Below are 18,377 nucleotides of genomic sequence, written 5' to 3'. Positions count from 1 at the left end.
GAAAATGTCATCATAACTGACCTGCTCTGAGTAAAATGACAAAAGATATAATAGACATTACAGCATTCTTAGAAAGAAAAGTAGAAAAAGTAGAAAAGAGAGAAAAGTAAATAACTTTATATTAATATAATCCTTGCTCAATAAGCAGAACTCCATCAGCACAGATGCAAACAGTGAATGGTCACATTTTTAAGCTCATTTGCATTCTGTAAAAGTTAGAAAATCTTGACAGAAATATTATGTGCATGTTTAATAGATCATTTGCCAAACTCTTAGGATGTGTCGATTAAAACTTATTATCTAATTTGGGGTTTGGGGCCATTGCTGTCTTTGTTCTGGAATAAAAAACAAGATTAGAGCCAAATTACTTCATCAAAAATAGAAAGTGAAAAATAGTCCAGATTCATAGCTGAGCACTACTCTTAGTAAAGGTAAAGGTTCTCCTCGCACATATGTGCTAGTTCCCAACTGTAGGGGGCGGTGTTCATCTCCGTTTCAAAGCCAAAGAGCCAGCGCTGTTTGAAGATGTCTCTGTGGTCATGTGGCCTGCATGACTAACCGCCAAAGGCGCATGGAACACTTCGCACCAAAGGTGGTCCCTATTTTTCTACTTGCATTTTTTACATGCTTTCGAATTGCTAGGTTGGCAGAAGCTGGGACAAGTAACGGGAGCTCACCCCATTACATGGCACTAGGGATTCGAACCGCTGAACTACTGACCTTTCAATCAACAAGCTCAGCATCTTAGCCACTTAGCGTCCCTATGAGCACTACTCTTACTAGGACCAATTAAAATATTCTAAATAAGTACTGTATGCTAGCTTTCAAGTTCTCCAGAGTCCTTGACACCAGGCTAGGTGACACAAAAATCAAAGATAGCAGGTGACAAAGCCTTAAGAGCAAAGTTAGTGGTCAACCATCTACCAGTTCATCTATAAGAGTTTCTAGGTTCTCTTTTTGGGATACAGTATGGAGAGATGGACTATGAAAAGATCTTGATCCTAATAGAACCACTTCATTATCTGTATGAACACAATGATTCAGGTAATCCTCGACTTACAACAATTGGGACCATAATTTCTTGTGCTAAGCAAGGTGGTTGTTTAGTGAGTCGCAACTGATTTTATAATCTTTACTGTCACATTGTTAAGCAAATCTCATGGTTGTTAAGCAAATCTGGTTTACCCTATTGCTTGTTGAAAGTTGACTAGGAAGATCACATATGGTACTCATATGATCCTCAGACACTGCAACTATTGTAAATATATGTCAGTTGCCAAGCTCTCAAATTTTGATCACATGGCTGTCAGAATTCTGGGAGGCTCATGTGACGACACTTTTTTCAGTACTGTAACTTTAAATAGTTGCTAAATGAATGGTTGAGAACTTCCTGTAAAGTGAAGTGAGATGTTTCTGATGTTAGTTTATATACCTAGCATTCTTGGAAAAGAAAACAATAGTTGACCAATCATTAAAGGGAGCTTTAACTCTCTTTAAGCTCCCATGTGCTGACTATGAAAATAGTAAAATAAAAGTGAAATATGAAAGTATTTATATTAGTAAAAGTAGAGATGAATTTTATATTGCACTGTGACAAAAAAAAGGGATGTCACTTTGCACAGCAAAACCTTTTGTTGTCCCACTTGTGACTGCATGACTGTAACTTTGTTGCTTGTAACCTTGCGATTTATATTGATATTGTTTCCTAGTATGATTTGATTGATTATTGTACCATATGACTGTCACTGGGTATTGTGCCTTGTGATTCTTGACAAATGTATCTTGTCTTTATATACACTGAGAGCATATGCACCAAAGACAAATTCTTTGTGTTTCCAATCACACTTGGCAAATAAAGAATTCTATTCTATTCTATTCTATTCTATTCTATTCTATTCTATGCTATGCTATGCTATGCTATGCTATGCTATGCTATGCTATGCTATGCTATGCTATGCTATGCTATGCTATTCAGCATTTTGAGTTTTCATATTGCTGTGGGTTTTCTTCTCTCCTGGCCTCAATTGTGTAGCAGGATTTAGCATGCATTGGGACAACCCAGGATAACCCATAGAACAAATCTGGATAACCTTGCAAAGAGATAACTGTGTAAAAAACTTTACACAAGATGCCCCATGAGAGCTCCAAAATGGGTTTGGCTGTTTGTCAATATATTAGCAGAATTGTTAACTAGATATCAAACTTTTTAATTCAATCTTCTCAGTTAAGAAGAATCGTTTAGAAAGCTGAGATCTTTTTGTAGCCTAACTTATCAGAATGCTGATTTTATTTTATACTAGCTAGCTTTGTTATTAAAGGTAGGCAACAGGCAACACAAGACATTTATCATACAACAGACAAATCAAACTGGATTGCTAGTTAGATGGTATAATAAGTGCCATATAATTTCTCTTTAGAATCTGCTTGTTCTTTGAAATCCCACAATACTATTAGAGCATGGAATGTTTTTGCTGAGAAATTACAGTACTGAAAATCAAGTTTTATAAAATATTCAAATATTTGCTGACAAACCTTTTTCAAATGTTAGAAAATGCTGACAATTACTTTTTTCATGCAAATTTCACTGAATGGCTCAGATCCTCATAATCACCACTTTATATTCTACCTTCCAAATTATTTTTTTTTTTGATCCATTAGTAACCTTCTAAAAATGCTGTTGGGGCTTGTATATTTGTGTGTATTTAGCTTTCTGATTAGGGAACCTGAATCTAATTATGGAAGTACAAACGGATTGTGGTCTTGTTTTGGAGATAGCAATTTTTTTTATTTTTATTTTTTTGCTGATTGAGCTGCGCAGTTCTTTTTTGCTTTGCCACATCCTTTATTATCAATGAGATTCTCTCAATCACCAGGATTAAAAATGGAGAGAAAAAGAAAAGATCATGCTGTATAAAGAGAAGTGCATTTTTAAAAGTTAGAATGCCGTAACTTTTACATATTAAATCTACGACCAAATCCAGAACCTATTTCACTGTATGCAAAAAGATATTTCAGAACCTATTCTTTGATAACTTTTTGCAAATCATATATCACATTGGAACTTGATTAAATTAAACATTATTGTTAAATTTTTAACTTTGTAGATCAGGGGTCTTCAACCTTGGCCACTTTAAGCCTGGTGGACTTCAACTCCTAGAGTTGAAGTCTGGGAGTTGAAGTCCACCAGGCTTAAAGTGGCCAAGGTTGAAGACCCCTGTTGTAGATGATTAATATAACTTGATTCTGAAGAGGAATTGCTTTTGTCATTAATTATCTAATTAATTATCAATATTAGTAATGTGGGTTTTTTTTGGGGGGGATTGCTATTTTGCAGCAGACCTGGATCACAGGTACACGCACATACTTTCTTCTAAAATTATTATGGGCTGTTGAAAACATATTTTATCCCAATCAGTGTGTAAAAATAAAATTATCCATAATCACGGCATGTTCCTCTATCATACATATCATACAGTTTAGCTGTAATGAACCCCACACACTACACTCACACATCAATTATGATAATCATAATAACGGTCGTTAAGCTCAATGTTCATTATTATCTGGATGCTGGTGACAGCAGATTCAATCATCGGGTGCAGTGGGCGGGCAGGCACAGTCCCACCCAAGTTTCTGCAGACAGCGATGTGCCACATTAAGCCTATGATGTCTTCCACATCCCACTTCATTTCAAAAGCTGCAGACGGTAAAGGTCAACTTTATGTTCTGTGCAATATGCTTAGGTTCTCTAAATTAATTGTTTGGAGTACTGGCTATTTTTGTACTTTGTAGTATATTAAAATTCTATCTGAAAACAAATATACAGGAGCAAATAAGGAAAAAAGGCTTAGAACTGGCTGTTAAGTCACCAAAAACAAGGTATATGACGTGAAGTACTACTAACAGTAAGATCTTAAATACCACTTCTTTATTGTGGGAGAGAAGGAACATGACTGAAGTGGCTGCCATTAGCAAGTTATTGGTCTAAAATCTTTATAGAAGTTTCATTTTTTGTATTAAAGATTGTGGACTATCATTTCATTTTGATGGATATGAAATTGTAAGCATTTTGACAAGTGGAAGATTACTTAATAGTTCTTATCCCTTAATTACCTCATCACAAGGGACAAATCATGGTTGATTACATTTTTGGTGCCTAGTGCATTTTCATTTCTAAAATTTCATACTTCCTGTAAATGCATTATTAATAATTTGGGATTTTCAACCTAAACCAATATACAGATTAGAATATAACTTCCTTCATGTTGTGCTTGTCTTTGAACTTTTAAATGCAGCTCTCAGCTCAAAATCACATCCAAAATCTATATGTATACTTGTAAAATTTAAAATTAAATTGCATTAATTTTAATTTAATATAGAATAAATTAAATGTTCTATATTAGAAAAAATATATAAGAATGTAAAATTGCATCAAAACAAATGCACATTTTTCTATTTTAAACAAAGATTGCAAAATCATATAGATGTTTTATGAAGACATATAACTGAACATATGGAGATACAGCACTAAGACTGTCAGATTCAAGAAACTTTTCATAAACAATGCACTTTAAGATAAGCAAACATTTTAATGTATCGATGGCTCCTTCATGTCACAATTCTTGTTGAAGGCATTTACCCTTGATAGCTTTTTACCAATTTATCATTTGCACCTTTGCTAAATAGATTTAGACCTTCAAATTCTTGAAGAGGGAAAACAGTGAACCTGCAGTTGCTACCATTTTGGCAGGAACCACTACAGGGTAAGCACAAGTAAGCACAACCCCGCATTTTAATTTTTAGCTTTTCTATTTAATTCTTCTAGTTTTAATTGTTTTGTAATACTTCTTAATTTTTATTAGATTATAAGATCTCCAGAGTCGATGTATCAGTGATAGTGGCAGCACATTTAAAAAATAAATTAAATAAGTATATATTGAATATTTACCATATTTTTCGCACTTAAGAAGCTGTGGACTATAAGACACAGATTAGCTTTAGAAGAGGAAAACAAGAAAAGAAATCTGCCTCTGCGTCCCAGCATCCATCTGGTATTCATCTGGGTTAGCATCCTTGCAGCAAACAGCCTGCCTCCTTTGTGTCTGCTGCCTCTGCCGAGGAACACTGGAGCCTTTGCTGCCGAGCCAGCTGATTGGCAGTTGGATCAGCCTTCCGGAATATTACACATAAACAATATCGCCACCAGCACTTATTGCCACCGCCCATTTGCTACTGCCCATTTGCCACCGCCAATCGCTGCCACCATCAATTGCACTGCTCATTCACTGCCACCATTTGCCACCATCCATTCGTCACTGCCAATTGGTGGCGATAGGCAATGGAGGACGGGTGGCGGTGATTGGGTGGCAGCAAATGGCAGCAGCAGCAAACGGGCAGCAGCAAATGGGCAGTGATAGGTGGCAGTGATCCCTGCTGCCTAGAATAGCTGATCAGTGATGATGATCCAACCACCAATCAGCTGCTCAGCAGCGAAGGCTCCAGTGTTCCCCAGCGGTGGTGGTGGCGAATGCTGCTGCCGCACCAACCCCTCTCCCCCCACCATAATATTTGCTCTATAAGATGCACAGACATTCTACCTACTTTGGGGGGGGGGAAGTGTGTCTTATAGTGCGAAAAATATGGTATGTACTATTTTTTTAAGAAGGAAAATAGCCATCATTTGGCTTCTTTTGTTGTATTTTTGTGGAAAACAATCCACTGAACCGAAAGCAATTTGTTGTGTCTGCTGCAGTCCCCGAGCCGGGCCTCCTGGCTGAGAGTTACTCAGAGAGTGAGCGGGAAGAGCTGACAGGGCTTCCCTCTGCAGGACCTTCCTCTCTGGCTCCGCTCCAGGTCCCAGAGGCAGGCCAGGTGGAGGAGGAGGAGCTGACACGGCCTCTTTCCCCTGACCCCTCCTCCTCCTCCCTGGCAGAGCTCCAAGAGCCAGCTGAGGAGAATCAATCGTGGCTAGATGCAAGGCAGCAACACCGAGTGAAGCGTGCACAGCAAAAGAAAGGAAGGGGCTGGCCTAGGGAGTGCTGAGTCATGGAGGCACACCCTACATGGTATAAAAGGGGGTGGAGCTGCCATTGGGCTTCATGACGGACTTTTGGGAGCTTTGGCTGTGCTATTTTGTGATTAAGACTTTGGCTTATGTTTATTTCTGAACTGCAATTATGCTGGTCTGAGGAGAACTTGGCAGGCAATCGCAGGTTCGTTGCCAGAACTGTTATCTGTCGTTGGAGTAAATTGCTGGCAACGATAGTCAGCTCGCGTGTGTTTTTGGTTGTGGTTGGGAGGGGACAGAACACAATTGCTCGTTTTGGTCCAATGGCAAAGATGGATCAATAAACAATAGTAAAGTTTTTCTCAAGTTGACTCTGCATTAGTTATCCATCTGGGAACTGACTAGGGTATGAGTGACTGTGAGTAGAACCTCTTAACCTAGAATTGGGCGCAAATCATGCACAACATGAAACTATGCAAAGAGCCTTTGGCTATGACTGTTAGCTCCCTTTTGAAAAGAAGATGTGAGTTCAGAAGAACCCTCAAGTTGCTCACTAGGTCTATTTGGGGTAGTCCAACCCATTCCAGCTACCAGCAAGTGACAAAAGGGTCAAAAAACCATCACCACTTCCAGATCACATCTCCACTGTTCTAAGAGGAAGATACCAAGTATGTAACCACTGTCCTATGCAGGGCCTGGGATGGCCTGGGATAAGGCCAGGGTTTCATGGGAACCATGAATTCCTGAGCCATCTCAATCCCAACTCCCAGAGAAGGCAGATTGAAGTCCCCAGGACCATAAATCTGGGGAATTCCTCTGCTACCTCTGAGATAAAATTCAAGGAGTTCTGCTGTGAAACCTATTTTTAAAATCTTTGGAATACACATATAATCATTACAGCACAGGAGACAACTTCTTCCTGCCCACCCTTGCTTTGGCTAGCTTTAAGAAGTTGTATCTTATCTTTGGTTATCCAATACAGCTCACCTTCTTTGTTATCCATTTCTCTGGGTGTTCTTCCCGGAAATACTTGAGTCCATAATTTGACTGACCATATTTGCTTGCTCTCTGAATGGATGGAATATATTTATCTGGCACATTGTATGAAAATGGCATAAACCTGAAAAGTAAAACATTATATATAATTATTTTTCACCTTACCTTACTCATTAGAAAGTATGTACATTAACAATAAGAAAAACATAATTTAAAACAACTTTTTTCTGCCTCAATTATCAATATTGCTTTATAATGGTCTACTTATATAGCCAACAGTTGTAGTAGTACATTTGCAAACAATAATATTAATAGTACTATTATACTATAGAGCAGGGGTAGTCAACCTTTTTATACCTACCACCTACTTTTGTATCTCTGTTAGTAGTAAAATTTTCTAACCGCCCACTGGTTCCACAGTAATGCGCCATGTATCGTCATCAGTACATGCCTCTCGTGCATCGTGGATTGGGTTGGGGGGGGTGCGCCGGCTACCAGCTCTGCTTGTCTGTTACAGCTGGATGGTGTGGGGGGAGATGTGCGAGCTATTCTGGGATGAGGCTCTTTTGTTTGCAGTCGCACTATAGCACCATTTAGTTTCATTTACATAACATGAACTAAACTTATGCCCGGGCGATACAAATAGTATATTTTCAGAAAATTAAATTGTCACGGGGAATTTTATAAAAACCTAATGAAAATGTTTTTAAATAATGCTATGAATTTTTTTTAAAAGTCAATTAAATTAAAAAAAAAATGAAAGAACTTCAGTATCGGACAAAACCCCTACCGTCCACCATGAAAGCTGGAACGCCCACTAGTGGGTGGTAGGGACCAGGTTGACTACCACTGCTATAGAGCAATAGTATAAACATTCATCGCAGAGCACATAATACAAATAAATTATGAATTAAATTATGCTCCAGTGTCAATCCTCAGAAGAGAAAAATGAATATATATTCCCATATAAGGAGTGCATTTGTCCTTATGTCTGTAGTGATTCTCAGTCATCCAGGTCACGGTTGTCCCAAAAGTGTTTTTTCAAAGGCAACTATATTTCCTTTGTTTTTCCTTGAAGACATTTTGCTTCTCCTTCAAGAAGCTTCTTCAGTTCTGATTGAATGGTGGAGAATAGAAAGATTTATATACTTTGCAGTCATTGGGCCATTAGCACTCTTTCTGAGAGTTGTTGAGGCCACTTGAAGGTTTATCTGTGCCTTCAGGGTCACCTGAATAGTGCAAATGGATATGGAACCTTCTTGGAACTGCTGAAAGGACTATGTCATTTATTCGTTTAATCTCGTTTTGTTTTCTAAATTTTTTGTCTCTTTGCTATGTTGACACATTCTTTCATTACTTCCTGCTTAGACTTTTGTAGCATGTTTGAATGGAGATGCCCTTCAAAATGTTCAGAAGCTACAGCTGTTTCAAAATATTGCTGCCAAAGTGCTCACTATATGACTCCTTTATTGCTCCAATAAATAATTACTTTTAGAGCTCTAAACAGTTTGGGATCAAGATGCCTAAAGGATCACCTCCATCTGTACAAGTGGGCCCGCACTTTAAGAGGTCATGTCCATGATTTCATCCAGGTCATGAAACTTCTTTCCCTCTGAGATTAATCTGGAATTTTCTCTACTTTTAGTTAGTTAGCTTGATAGACATTTATATGAGTTTCTATTAACAGTACTGAAAGTGAAAAAGAAGATTCTAAATTTGTTCAGAGGATGGGTGAAAGGAGAATGAGAAAAATAAAAGCAAGCAAGCAATAAAATAAAATAAATACCAGAAACTAGGGTTGGAAAAAGTAGCAGCCAGCCAAAAAAAAAAAAAGGTGTGTGTGTGTATGTGTGTGTGCATGAAAGTAAAAAGCTGTCCTAAGCAGATACAAAAATTTGAAGGGGTGGGGTAGGTGAAGATTTGAAAACAGAGACAATAAAGGGAAAGCAAACCGAAATTAATGGGAGCATGAGATAATGATAGAAATGGAATAAAGGAGAAGGTAGGTATCCTCAAGTCTGGGCAGCATAAAGTAAAAGGAATTGAATCACATTACAGGTAGTCCTCAAATTACAACCACAACTGAGCCCAAAATTTCTGTTGTTAAGTGAAACATTTGTTAAGTGAATTTTGCCTTACTTGCCACGGTTGTTAAGTGAATCAATGCCATTGTTACATTAGTAGCACAGTTGTTAAATGAATCTGGCTTTCCCATTGACTATGCTTGTCAGAAGATGGCAAAAGGTACATGATACCAGGACACTGCAAATGTCATAAATATGAGTCAGTTGCCAAGTGTCCGAATTTTGATCATGTGACCATGGGGATGCTGCAATGGTCGTAAGTGTGAAAAAATGGTCATAAGTCAGTGCTATTGTAAATGAACTGTCACTAAATGAACTGTTGTAAGTCGAGGACTACCTGTACTTTGACAGTGGTCTCAGTAAGGTAAGAGAGTATCTGCAACTTTTATAAGCAGTAGAATCAGTAGAAAAGAATTTTGGAAACTATTTTAGACAAGGATATCATAATCAGTTACTTAGCACAGAAATTACTGAGGAAGAGCTACGCTATAACCTCTGATGTTTATTTATTTAAATATTTTTAACCTGCTTCACATCTTCTATCTCCCAGCGACCTGTGCGTTCTCACAGAGAGGGATTCCTTAGGGTGCCGTCAGCCAAGCAATGTCGGCTGGCGGCTCCCAGGGGAAGGGCCTTCTCTGTGGGGGCTCCTACCCTGTGGAACGAACTTCCCCCTGGACTTTGGCAACTACCTGACCTTCGGACCTTTCGCCGCGAACTTAAGACTTATTTATTCCGTCTTGCTAGACTGGCTTTAATTTTTAAATTTTTAGCTTATTTTATGGGTTTGTAATTTTTATTAATTTTTATAGGGTTGATTGTATTTTAATATTGGGCCAAATTGAATAAGTTTTTTAATGCTTGTTTTTAGTATTGTATGTGTTGTTGCTGTATTTTATTCTGGCTGTAAACCGCCCTGAGTCCTTCGGGAGAAGGGCGGTATACAAATTAAAATATTATTATTATTATTATTATTATTATCATCATCATCATCATCATCATCATCATCATCATCATCATCATTGATTTATGACGGAGCACAATGAATAGACAGATTCAAGAACAAATAAAACACAATAAACAAAAACTGATTGTATCTTCAGGCTTGTGTAGAAGAGCAGGTCTTAACTAAGCGCTAAAATGAGGTGAATCTTAAATCACTGAAGGAAGAATATCTGATGATTAGGCTGCCAAAGCAGAGAAGGCCCTATATTCCATCTCCCCATGATGATATAATGCAATGAGACCTTTATAAGCAGCACTTTATACCTTTGGCAGATATGAAACAAAAAGAATTGCTGAACTGTAAACGACTGAATTTTAATTTTTTTACTCAACACTTAAAGCAGAGCAGAAGCCATTGTCCTTTGGTGCAACTGTTTCAGTATGACTGTTTTATATAACTCCTACATTATATACTATGGGTTGTTATAACACTCCATTTTTGGCTCAAGGGCTATGCCACATGAAGTGCATCTTTCACATTGCATCTCTAAATTTCGCTGAATTGAAATAACTCAGGTGAGTTTTTAAATCCTTTCTATATAGAAATTTATATTTAATTTAAATTTAGATATAATTTAAATTTAAATTTAGAGGGACGTGGTGGCTCAGGCGCTAGGACTTTGAGCTTGTCGATCAAAAGGGCGGCAGCTCAGCGGTTCTCATCCCTAGTGCTGCCGTGTAACAGGGTGAGCTCCCGTTACTTGTCCCAGCTTCTGCCAACCTAGCAGTTTCGAAAGCACGTAAAAATGCAAGTAGAAAAAATAGGGACCACGTTTGGTGGAAAGGTAACAGCGTTCCGTGAGCCTTTGGTGTTGAGTCATGCCGGCCACATGACCACGGAGACGTTTTTGGACAGTGCTGGCTCTTCGGCTTTGAAATGGAGATGAGCACCGCCCCCTAGAGTCGGCAATGACTAGCATGTATGTGCGAGGGGAACCTTTACCTTTATCTTATATAGAAATTTAAAATGTTATTTTCTGAGAAGTTATGTAGAAAAAGGAGGAAATTGAGGACAGTTATATTTTCTGAAGCATTAACAATATTACAATATATTTGCTGTGTATTACTTTTGTAATGTCAATTAAAAAGCCTGCTTATTTTAAAATACCCTCTTATTTTAATAAACTTACTGAATTTTATGTAAAAATTCTCTGTTGAAAGAAATTAATATTTTATCAGCTGTAAATTACATCGATAAACCTTCCTTATGGAGAAACAAATTGGTCTTTATTAGCATCTGGCCAGTCAAATTGCCCATAAAGCCTTCTAAACCAAGGGCTCTTGAAAATTAGCAAAACAATAGCACAGAAGAAGCAGAGCTTTAAATTATACAAAGCTACAGAAGCATGTATATACTCATGGGACAGGTGGCTCTCATATAAGACGGATTATAGCACTTCCAGGGCTAATTTGCACTTGGGATGGACATCACACACACAAAAAATTAATGTGGCCCCAATGTCCCTGAGTATACATAGGAGGTACAGAAAGCCGGCTGCTCCATTTAGAGTTTTTATCACTTCTGAATTGCATTTTAATAGTACATTTTTCTTCGGTTCAGACATTAAAGAAAATTGGCTCTCTCTAGGGATTGGATGACGACTGAAATGACAAGACTAGTACTTAGGAATTTGCCTATGGAAGCATGGAATTTAGGTAGTCTAAATATTCAGAAGAAGTTTTGCTTTTTGTGATAAGGTGCACATTGTTGCAAACCATCAGTGACAATGTTACTTGCTTACTGTAGAAATATGTACTTAATGGTAGAAACTCCATTATTTCTAGGACTACCATTAGAAATTAAACTTAAATTTATATTTCCAGGAAGCATTTTATAATAAAATAAACATGGAGAATAGCCAAGATCAGAAAGAGACACAGAAGATATTTTTGGAAAATGAAAGAATTAATTATCCAAATGACTGATAAATATATTAAAACATATAACAAAATGGCATTCACTAAAGTTTGAACATGAAATTGCCAAAACAATGGGGACCAACACTGAATTTAAATGATTTTGAATAGTCATATAGAACCAGATTTCCCTGTTTAGATTTTGAATCAGAGACCTACATCAACATAAAGTTAATCTGAATAAACAGAAGACTTCTAGAAAGTTGCACCTCAACTAAATGTAAAAAGTCAATGTGCTTTATTTAATTGTCCTGGATGTGAATTTGATTCTTACATGATATAATTTTGTGTTTGGTAAAACCAAACTTCACCTGAATTCAGGTGAAGGATATTGCAATGCTATAATAACTGCTGAGCTTGCCACATGCACTACACTGTAAAGTGTTCAGATTTTCTGAAATTTTATTTATTTATTTATTTATTTTGTCAATCATATATAAGATAACAGGTAAAAGTATAAACATAATTTGGATACATGAAAAGAGGAATATTAAGAATATTAGGACAGGGCGGTGGACACACAGGTGCACTGATGCATGCCCCTTACAGACCTCTTAGGAATGGGGTGAGGTCAACAGTAGACAGTTTAAGCTTAAAGTTTTGGGGGTTTGGGGAAGAGACCACAGATTCAGGTAATACTCAATATCGAATTGTAAGGGAGCAAAGCAACATTTTATGTAAAAGGTTGCACACATCTGATGAAAACCACAAATCTCTGGGCCTCTGGTGGCTCAGACTGGTAAGACAGTCTGTTATTAACACAGCTGCTTGCAATTACTGCAGGTTCAAGCCCCACCAGGCCCAAGGTTGACTCAGCCTTCCATCCTTTATAAGGTAGGTAAAATGAGGACCCAGATTGTTGGGGGCAATAAGTTGACTTTGTATATAAATATACAAATAGAATGAAGACTATTGCTAACATAGTGTAAGCCGCCCTGAGTCTTCGGAGAAGGGCGGGATATAAATGCAAATAAAAAAAAAATCACATAGTAAGTTAGTTGAGAACATTTGGGTAAAAATAAAGAGAGAAGGAAATATTACTGATAGTGGAGATTGTGGAGATCTTCTTCAGGCTACTGAGACAGGCAGAAAACTTAAAAAAAACCACCTTGCAGTGTCTACTGCCTTCTGTGATGACACAAAAATGGCAATATGCACCCATTAATGTCATAAGGCAAATACAATTACATGCTTCCATCCTGATAAATGACATAATTACATAAGAAAGACATGGCATTTGTGTGATGGTACTTTAATTCTGCCTCTCCTACCTGGATATATCTACCATTCTACATTCAAATTACCCAGGAGAAATTTGGAGGGGTGAAGAAATTTCAGTAATTTTAATATTAATTTGTCAGCAGACAAATTCTACCAATAATAAATATTTCATACATTCCTGATTTAATTTGCTGACATTTACCATATTTTCGCTCCTGACCATAAGAAGAACCTAGTTTTAGAGGAGGAAAACAAGAAAAAAAATCTGCCTCTGCCTCCCAGCATCCATCTGGTATTCATCTGGCTAGCATCCTTGCAGCAAACAGCTTGCTTCCTCCATTTCTGCTGCCTCTGCCAGGGAACACTGGAGCCTTTGCCTCTGAGCAGCTGATAGGCGATCAAATCGGCCTCCAAGAATATCGCCGATAAGCTGTTCCAGGTGACGGGGTTTGCTGCCACCATTCACTGCTGCTGCCTGTTGCCCATATTCACTCCATAAGACGCACAGACATTTCCACCCACTTTTGGGAGGAAAAAAAAGTGAATCTTATGGAACGAAAAATACGGTATGTAGAGGAAGTCATCAAATTAATTGGCAGTAACACACAGGATAGAACAGTCGGATTTAGAATAGCCTTGGCAAACTGGAGAAGTAAGTCCAAGCCAACAAAATATATTTCATGAATTTATTTTAAATCAGAAGAATAATCTGCATAAATATAATATTAATCTGTAAAGAGCCAAGGAGATGGTCTTGAAAGAAATATTCAGAATCCATTACATAATCACAATTGTTACAAAGCATTTCTTAATTCCTGGGAAGGGAGACAGTATTAAGAAGAGACTTCAGATGACTCATCCCTTATATTCTGGAGTATAAGACGGAGGGTAAGAAAAATACTAGAAGACTTTCAATCATACTTCTACTGCACCTGATGTCAATAAAGTAGAATTCTAGTATTCCTGAGGACCCAGTTTCCTGGGCTGGACTACCATGTAGAGCAGGGATGTCAAACTCGTGTTGCCACAGTGGCGTCATGTGATGTATTGCGACTCCCCCCCCACTTTGCTAAACTAGGTGTGGCCATGGCCAGCACATGACACATCTGGCTTGCGGGTCGCGAGTTTGATAGCCCTATTGTAGAGCTCACTTAATGAGCACTTATGATCTAAATAGGAGTCAGCTTTGCAGTACAGTATGTAAAAAACTGATGATTCTAGATTAGAATAACAGAGGCTTAGCATTCAGATCCCTATCTATACTTTTTGTTATGTTTCCATCAGGTCTTATTTGCTATCCTGACATTTCTATCTAAGGGTATACTATCCTATCATTGTTGTTGAAGGCTATTAACAAATATAGATGTAGCTATAAGGATGAGTGAAGATGTCTTATTAGAGTTGAAGATGTTTATATTTTTACTGAGGTTAGGAAAGATTAAGTGTTGATAAGCCAGTCATTATCAAATATTTGGAGGATTATCATACATATGAAGAAGAAAATTTAATTCAGAGAATTCAAACCAATGAGATTACATTATAATAGAAACTATTTCTGCCAAAGTTTAAAAAACATGTCAAAAATGATAGAAAATTCTGGTTATATAACATTTATATTATTCCTCAGTTATCAGTTTTTAACATTGCATACTTCTCATTTTCTGATATTCAACTAAAATCATGAGGCTCTTTGATTGTAAAAACAGTTTACAGGAGAAGCAAAAGTTTCAGATAAAATGCAGCTTAGTTCTATATAATCAAAAATAATAGAGACCTCTTAATTGCAGACAATTCTAGATCTCCTTAATTATAGAGAGGCTTATTATCTGCATCCCCAGTGTTATAAAATACCAGAACTTCATTAGAAAAATGAAGGTGGAAAAATGAAGGCACTACTTTGTAAATTTCCAGTGGAAATTAACTAGAAGAGGCAAAGGAATACTGGATCAAAAGAGGGTAATCATGCTTAACTGTGCCCTAGAGCACCAGCATTTATAATACGATTTGCTCAGTAACTACCATTCCTATTACTGCTTGTATGGGGTATTCTGTGTTAATGGGGTTAGCTGATTTAGTATTGTAACTTAAAAAGGCTCTGCTGATTAATAAATGTCACACACTGTGCAAGTAATTAAAGTAAATGGAAGAGTTACAAACAGAACGTTGAATGGTTAAAACATTATCTAAATATATGATAATCCCTATTTATTAGAGTACAGTAGTACTCCAGAAAATATTCAAATTGCTAAAGTTAGAAAACATTTGAAAAACTAGACCTCATTTGCAAAAATATCCTGATGTGTGAGATTGGGTCAACATACTATTCACTGTTTTTTTAATACACCTTCCCTTTGCTTTTCAGATTTGTAAACACAAAGCTAAAATCTCAAATAATTTGTCCAAATGAGGACAATACATACCTGCAAGTATCTCATATTACATAAAAACAATATGGGCAAAGAACTTCTACATAAATGGTTCTCTGAAACTGATACAGGTAAAATACTTACACAGTATTTTGATGTGATCTATTATGGAAGATTGATGGATCAAATCCAGGTTATTGTATTTCACATCCCTTCCCTGCTCCTAAGTAAGTCCAGTGATAGATCTGCTCTCCAATCAACTGGAAGTGGTAATTAGTACTATCAAAACAGGCCAAGCCTACCATGACTAAAAAGGCAGATGCGTTATGTAACTGATCATGCCTTGAAAAATGAAGAAATTTATTGTTCAAATTATAATTTGGTTGAAAAACTAAGTTGCTTAGTGTTATATCTCAAGTGCAAAAATAGTATGGATTTCTTTGGACACTAAATATTATGATGAGGGAAGCATTATTTGTTCATCTACCTGAGGCAATTAAACAATTTGAAGTTGTTCTGCTGGATACCCACATGGGTAGAAACATTTGGCTGGGCTAACTAGCTTTAAAATGTTTACTACTGCAAAATTTTATGGTAACTAAAAATAGAATTAATCCTTCAGATGCAGCCCTAAAGGAAGAATGAAACACAGTTTCAGTTAAAATCATATACTTTATTTTAGGCTACAAATGAATTTTTCATATCTAAGGGTTAATAATGTCTTTCTGAACATCTTATTTTGAAAGGTCCATTAAACAGTACATCTGTGATAAAATTCACCTAATAACCTAAGATATTCTGAATGTTAAAATGATATGTGGCAGCATGAAATGTTGAAACAGAGGGAGGTGTTCCTATCTGAACAATAGGGTTATCAGTTTACAGCACATAATGAATGATTGGGTCTATGCAGAAGATAAATGGGATTTTTAAGGTACAAACAGGGTAAAATGAACATCTAACAATGTCTATGTAAAGACATCTATATTAAGAGACTTAGCTTAGTATTAATTTTTTTAATGAATATTTGCTCAATTTCTAATGTAGTTTTCAACCAACACTTTCTTAAACATCACCTGTTAATGTGCTTCTTATAATACAAATGAATATACATTTGTATATTCATTTGTATTATATAAATGTATATGAGGTTATGGGCTGATACTGAAAGCTGGTAAACGTTTCAGCTTTGATGGAATTGTTGACGGAGTGATTTTTCAGAAATATTTAATTTATTTGATCATTTATTTATTTATTTATTTATTTATTTAATTAATTAGATTTTTATACCGCCCTTCTCCCGAAGGATTCAGGGCGGTTTACAGCCAGATAAAACAGAACAACAGAATAAATACAAAATAAAATAATATTTAAAAAACTTATTCAATTTGGCCCAGATTAAAATATATTTAAAACAATAAAACCCACTAAAGATTAAAAACCAAATAAAATCTAAAATTCTATGCCAGTCCTGCGCGAATAAATAAATATGTCTTCAGCTCGCGGCGAAAGGTTCGAAGGTCAGGAAGTTGGCGGAGTCCTGTGGGAAGTTCATTCCAGAGGGTGGGAGCCCCCATAGAGAAGGCCCTTCCCCTGGGGGTTGCCAGCTGACATTGCTTGGCGGACGGCACCCTGAGGAGTCCCTCTCTGTGAGAGCGCACGGGTCGGTGGGAGGCAATCAGTAGCAGTAGGCGGTCCCGTAAATAACCCGGCCCTAAGCCATAGAGCGCTTTAAAGGTAGTAACCAGCACCTTGAAGTGCACCCGAAAGACCACAGGTAGCCAGTGCAGCCTGTGCAAGAGTGGTGTCACATGGGAGCCACGAGCGGCTCCCTCTATCACCCGTGCAGCTGCATTCTGAACCAACTGGAGCCTCCGGGTGCTCTTCAAGGGGAGCCCCATGTAGAGAGCATTGCAGTAATCCAAGCGAGAGGTAACAAGAGCATGAGTGACCATGCATAGGGCATCCCAGTCAAGAAAGGGGCGCAACTGGTGAATCAGGCGGACCTGATAAAAAGCTCTCCTGAGACGGTCGTCAGGTGATCTTCAAAAGACAACCGCCCATCCAGGAGAATGCCCAAGTTGCGCACCCTTTCCATCGGGGCCAATGACTCGCCCCCAACACTCAGCCGCGGCTGCAGCTGACTGTACCGGGGTGCCGGCATCCACAGCCACTCCGTCTTGGAGGGATTGAGCTTGAGCCTGTTTCTCCCCATCCAGACCCGTACGGCTTCCAGACACTGGAACAGTACTTCGATAGCTTCGTTGGGGTGGCCTGGGGTGGAAAAATACAGCTATATACAGGACGATAATTTCCTAAAACAGCTGGGTCCAGGGAAGGCTTCTTGAGGAGGGGTCTCACCACCGCCTCTTTCAAGGCAGCGGGAAAAACCCCCTCCAACAAAGAAGCATTTATAATCCCCCGGAGCCAGCCTCGTGTCACCTCCTGCGTGGCCAGTACCAGCCAGGAGGGGCACAGGTCCAGTAAACATGTGGTGGCATTCAACCTCCCCAACAACCTGTCCATGTCCTCAGGAGCCACAGGGTCAAATTCATCCCAAACAGTCTCAACAAGACGAGTCTCCGACCTCTCACCTGGATCTACCCAATTTTGATCCAACCCATCCCGAAGCTGGACGATTTTATCATATAGATAACCACTAAACTCCTCAGCACGTCCTTGTAATGGGTCATCCCACACCTCCTGTTGAAGGAGAGAGCGGGTCACCCGAAACAGGGCGGCCGGGCGGTTATCTGCCGATGCAATGAGGGAGGAGACGTA

At 38.0% G+C, this 18,377-nt stretch overlaps 1 protein-coding gene across 2 annotated transcripts in view; it reads right to left on the bottom strand.

Annotated features, from left to right (window-relative positions):
* Nucleotides 1-18,377, bottom strand: part of SPATA17 (spermatogenesis associated 17) — a 113,702-nt gene that overhangs the window by 15,496 nt on the left and 79,829 nt on the right. For both annotated transcript variants that reach the window (XM_058165423.1, XM_058165424.1), the window contains exon 9: nt 6,995-7,127. In XM_058165423.1, coding sequence (XP_058021406.1) covers nt 6,995-7,127 — 133 coding nt within the window. The remainder of the gene's footprint in view (nt 1-6,994; nt 7,128-18,377) is intronic.

This window comes from Ahaetulla prasina, chromosome 1 (assembly GCF_028640845.1).
Source record: "Ahaetulla prasina isolate Xishuangbanna chromosome 1, ASM2864084v1, whole genome shotgun sequence".
Taxonomy (NCBI): Eukaryota; Metazoa; Chordata; class Lepidosauria; order Squamata; family Colubridae; genus Ahaetulla; species Ahaetulla prasina.
Note: the sequence above shows the minus strand (reverse complement) of the source record. Positions and strands in the feature narration are given on the sequence as shown.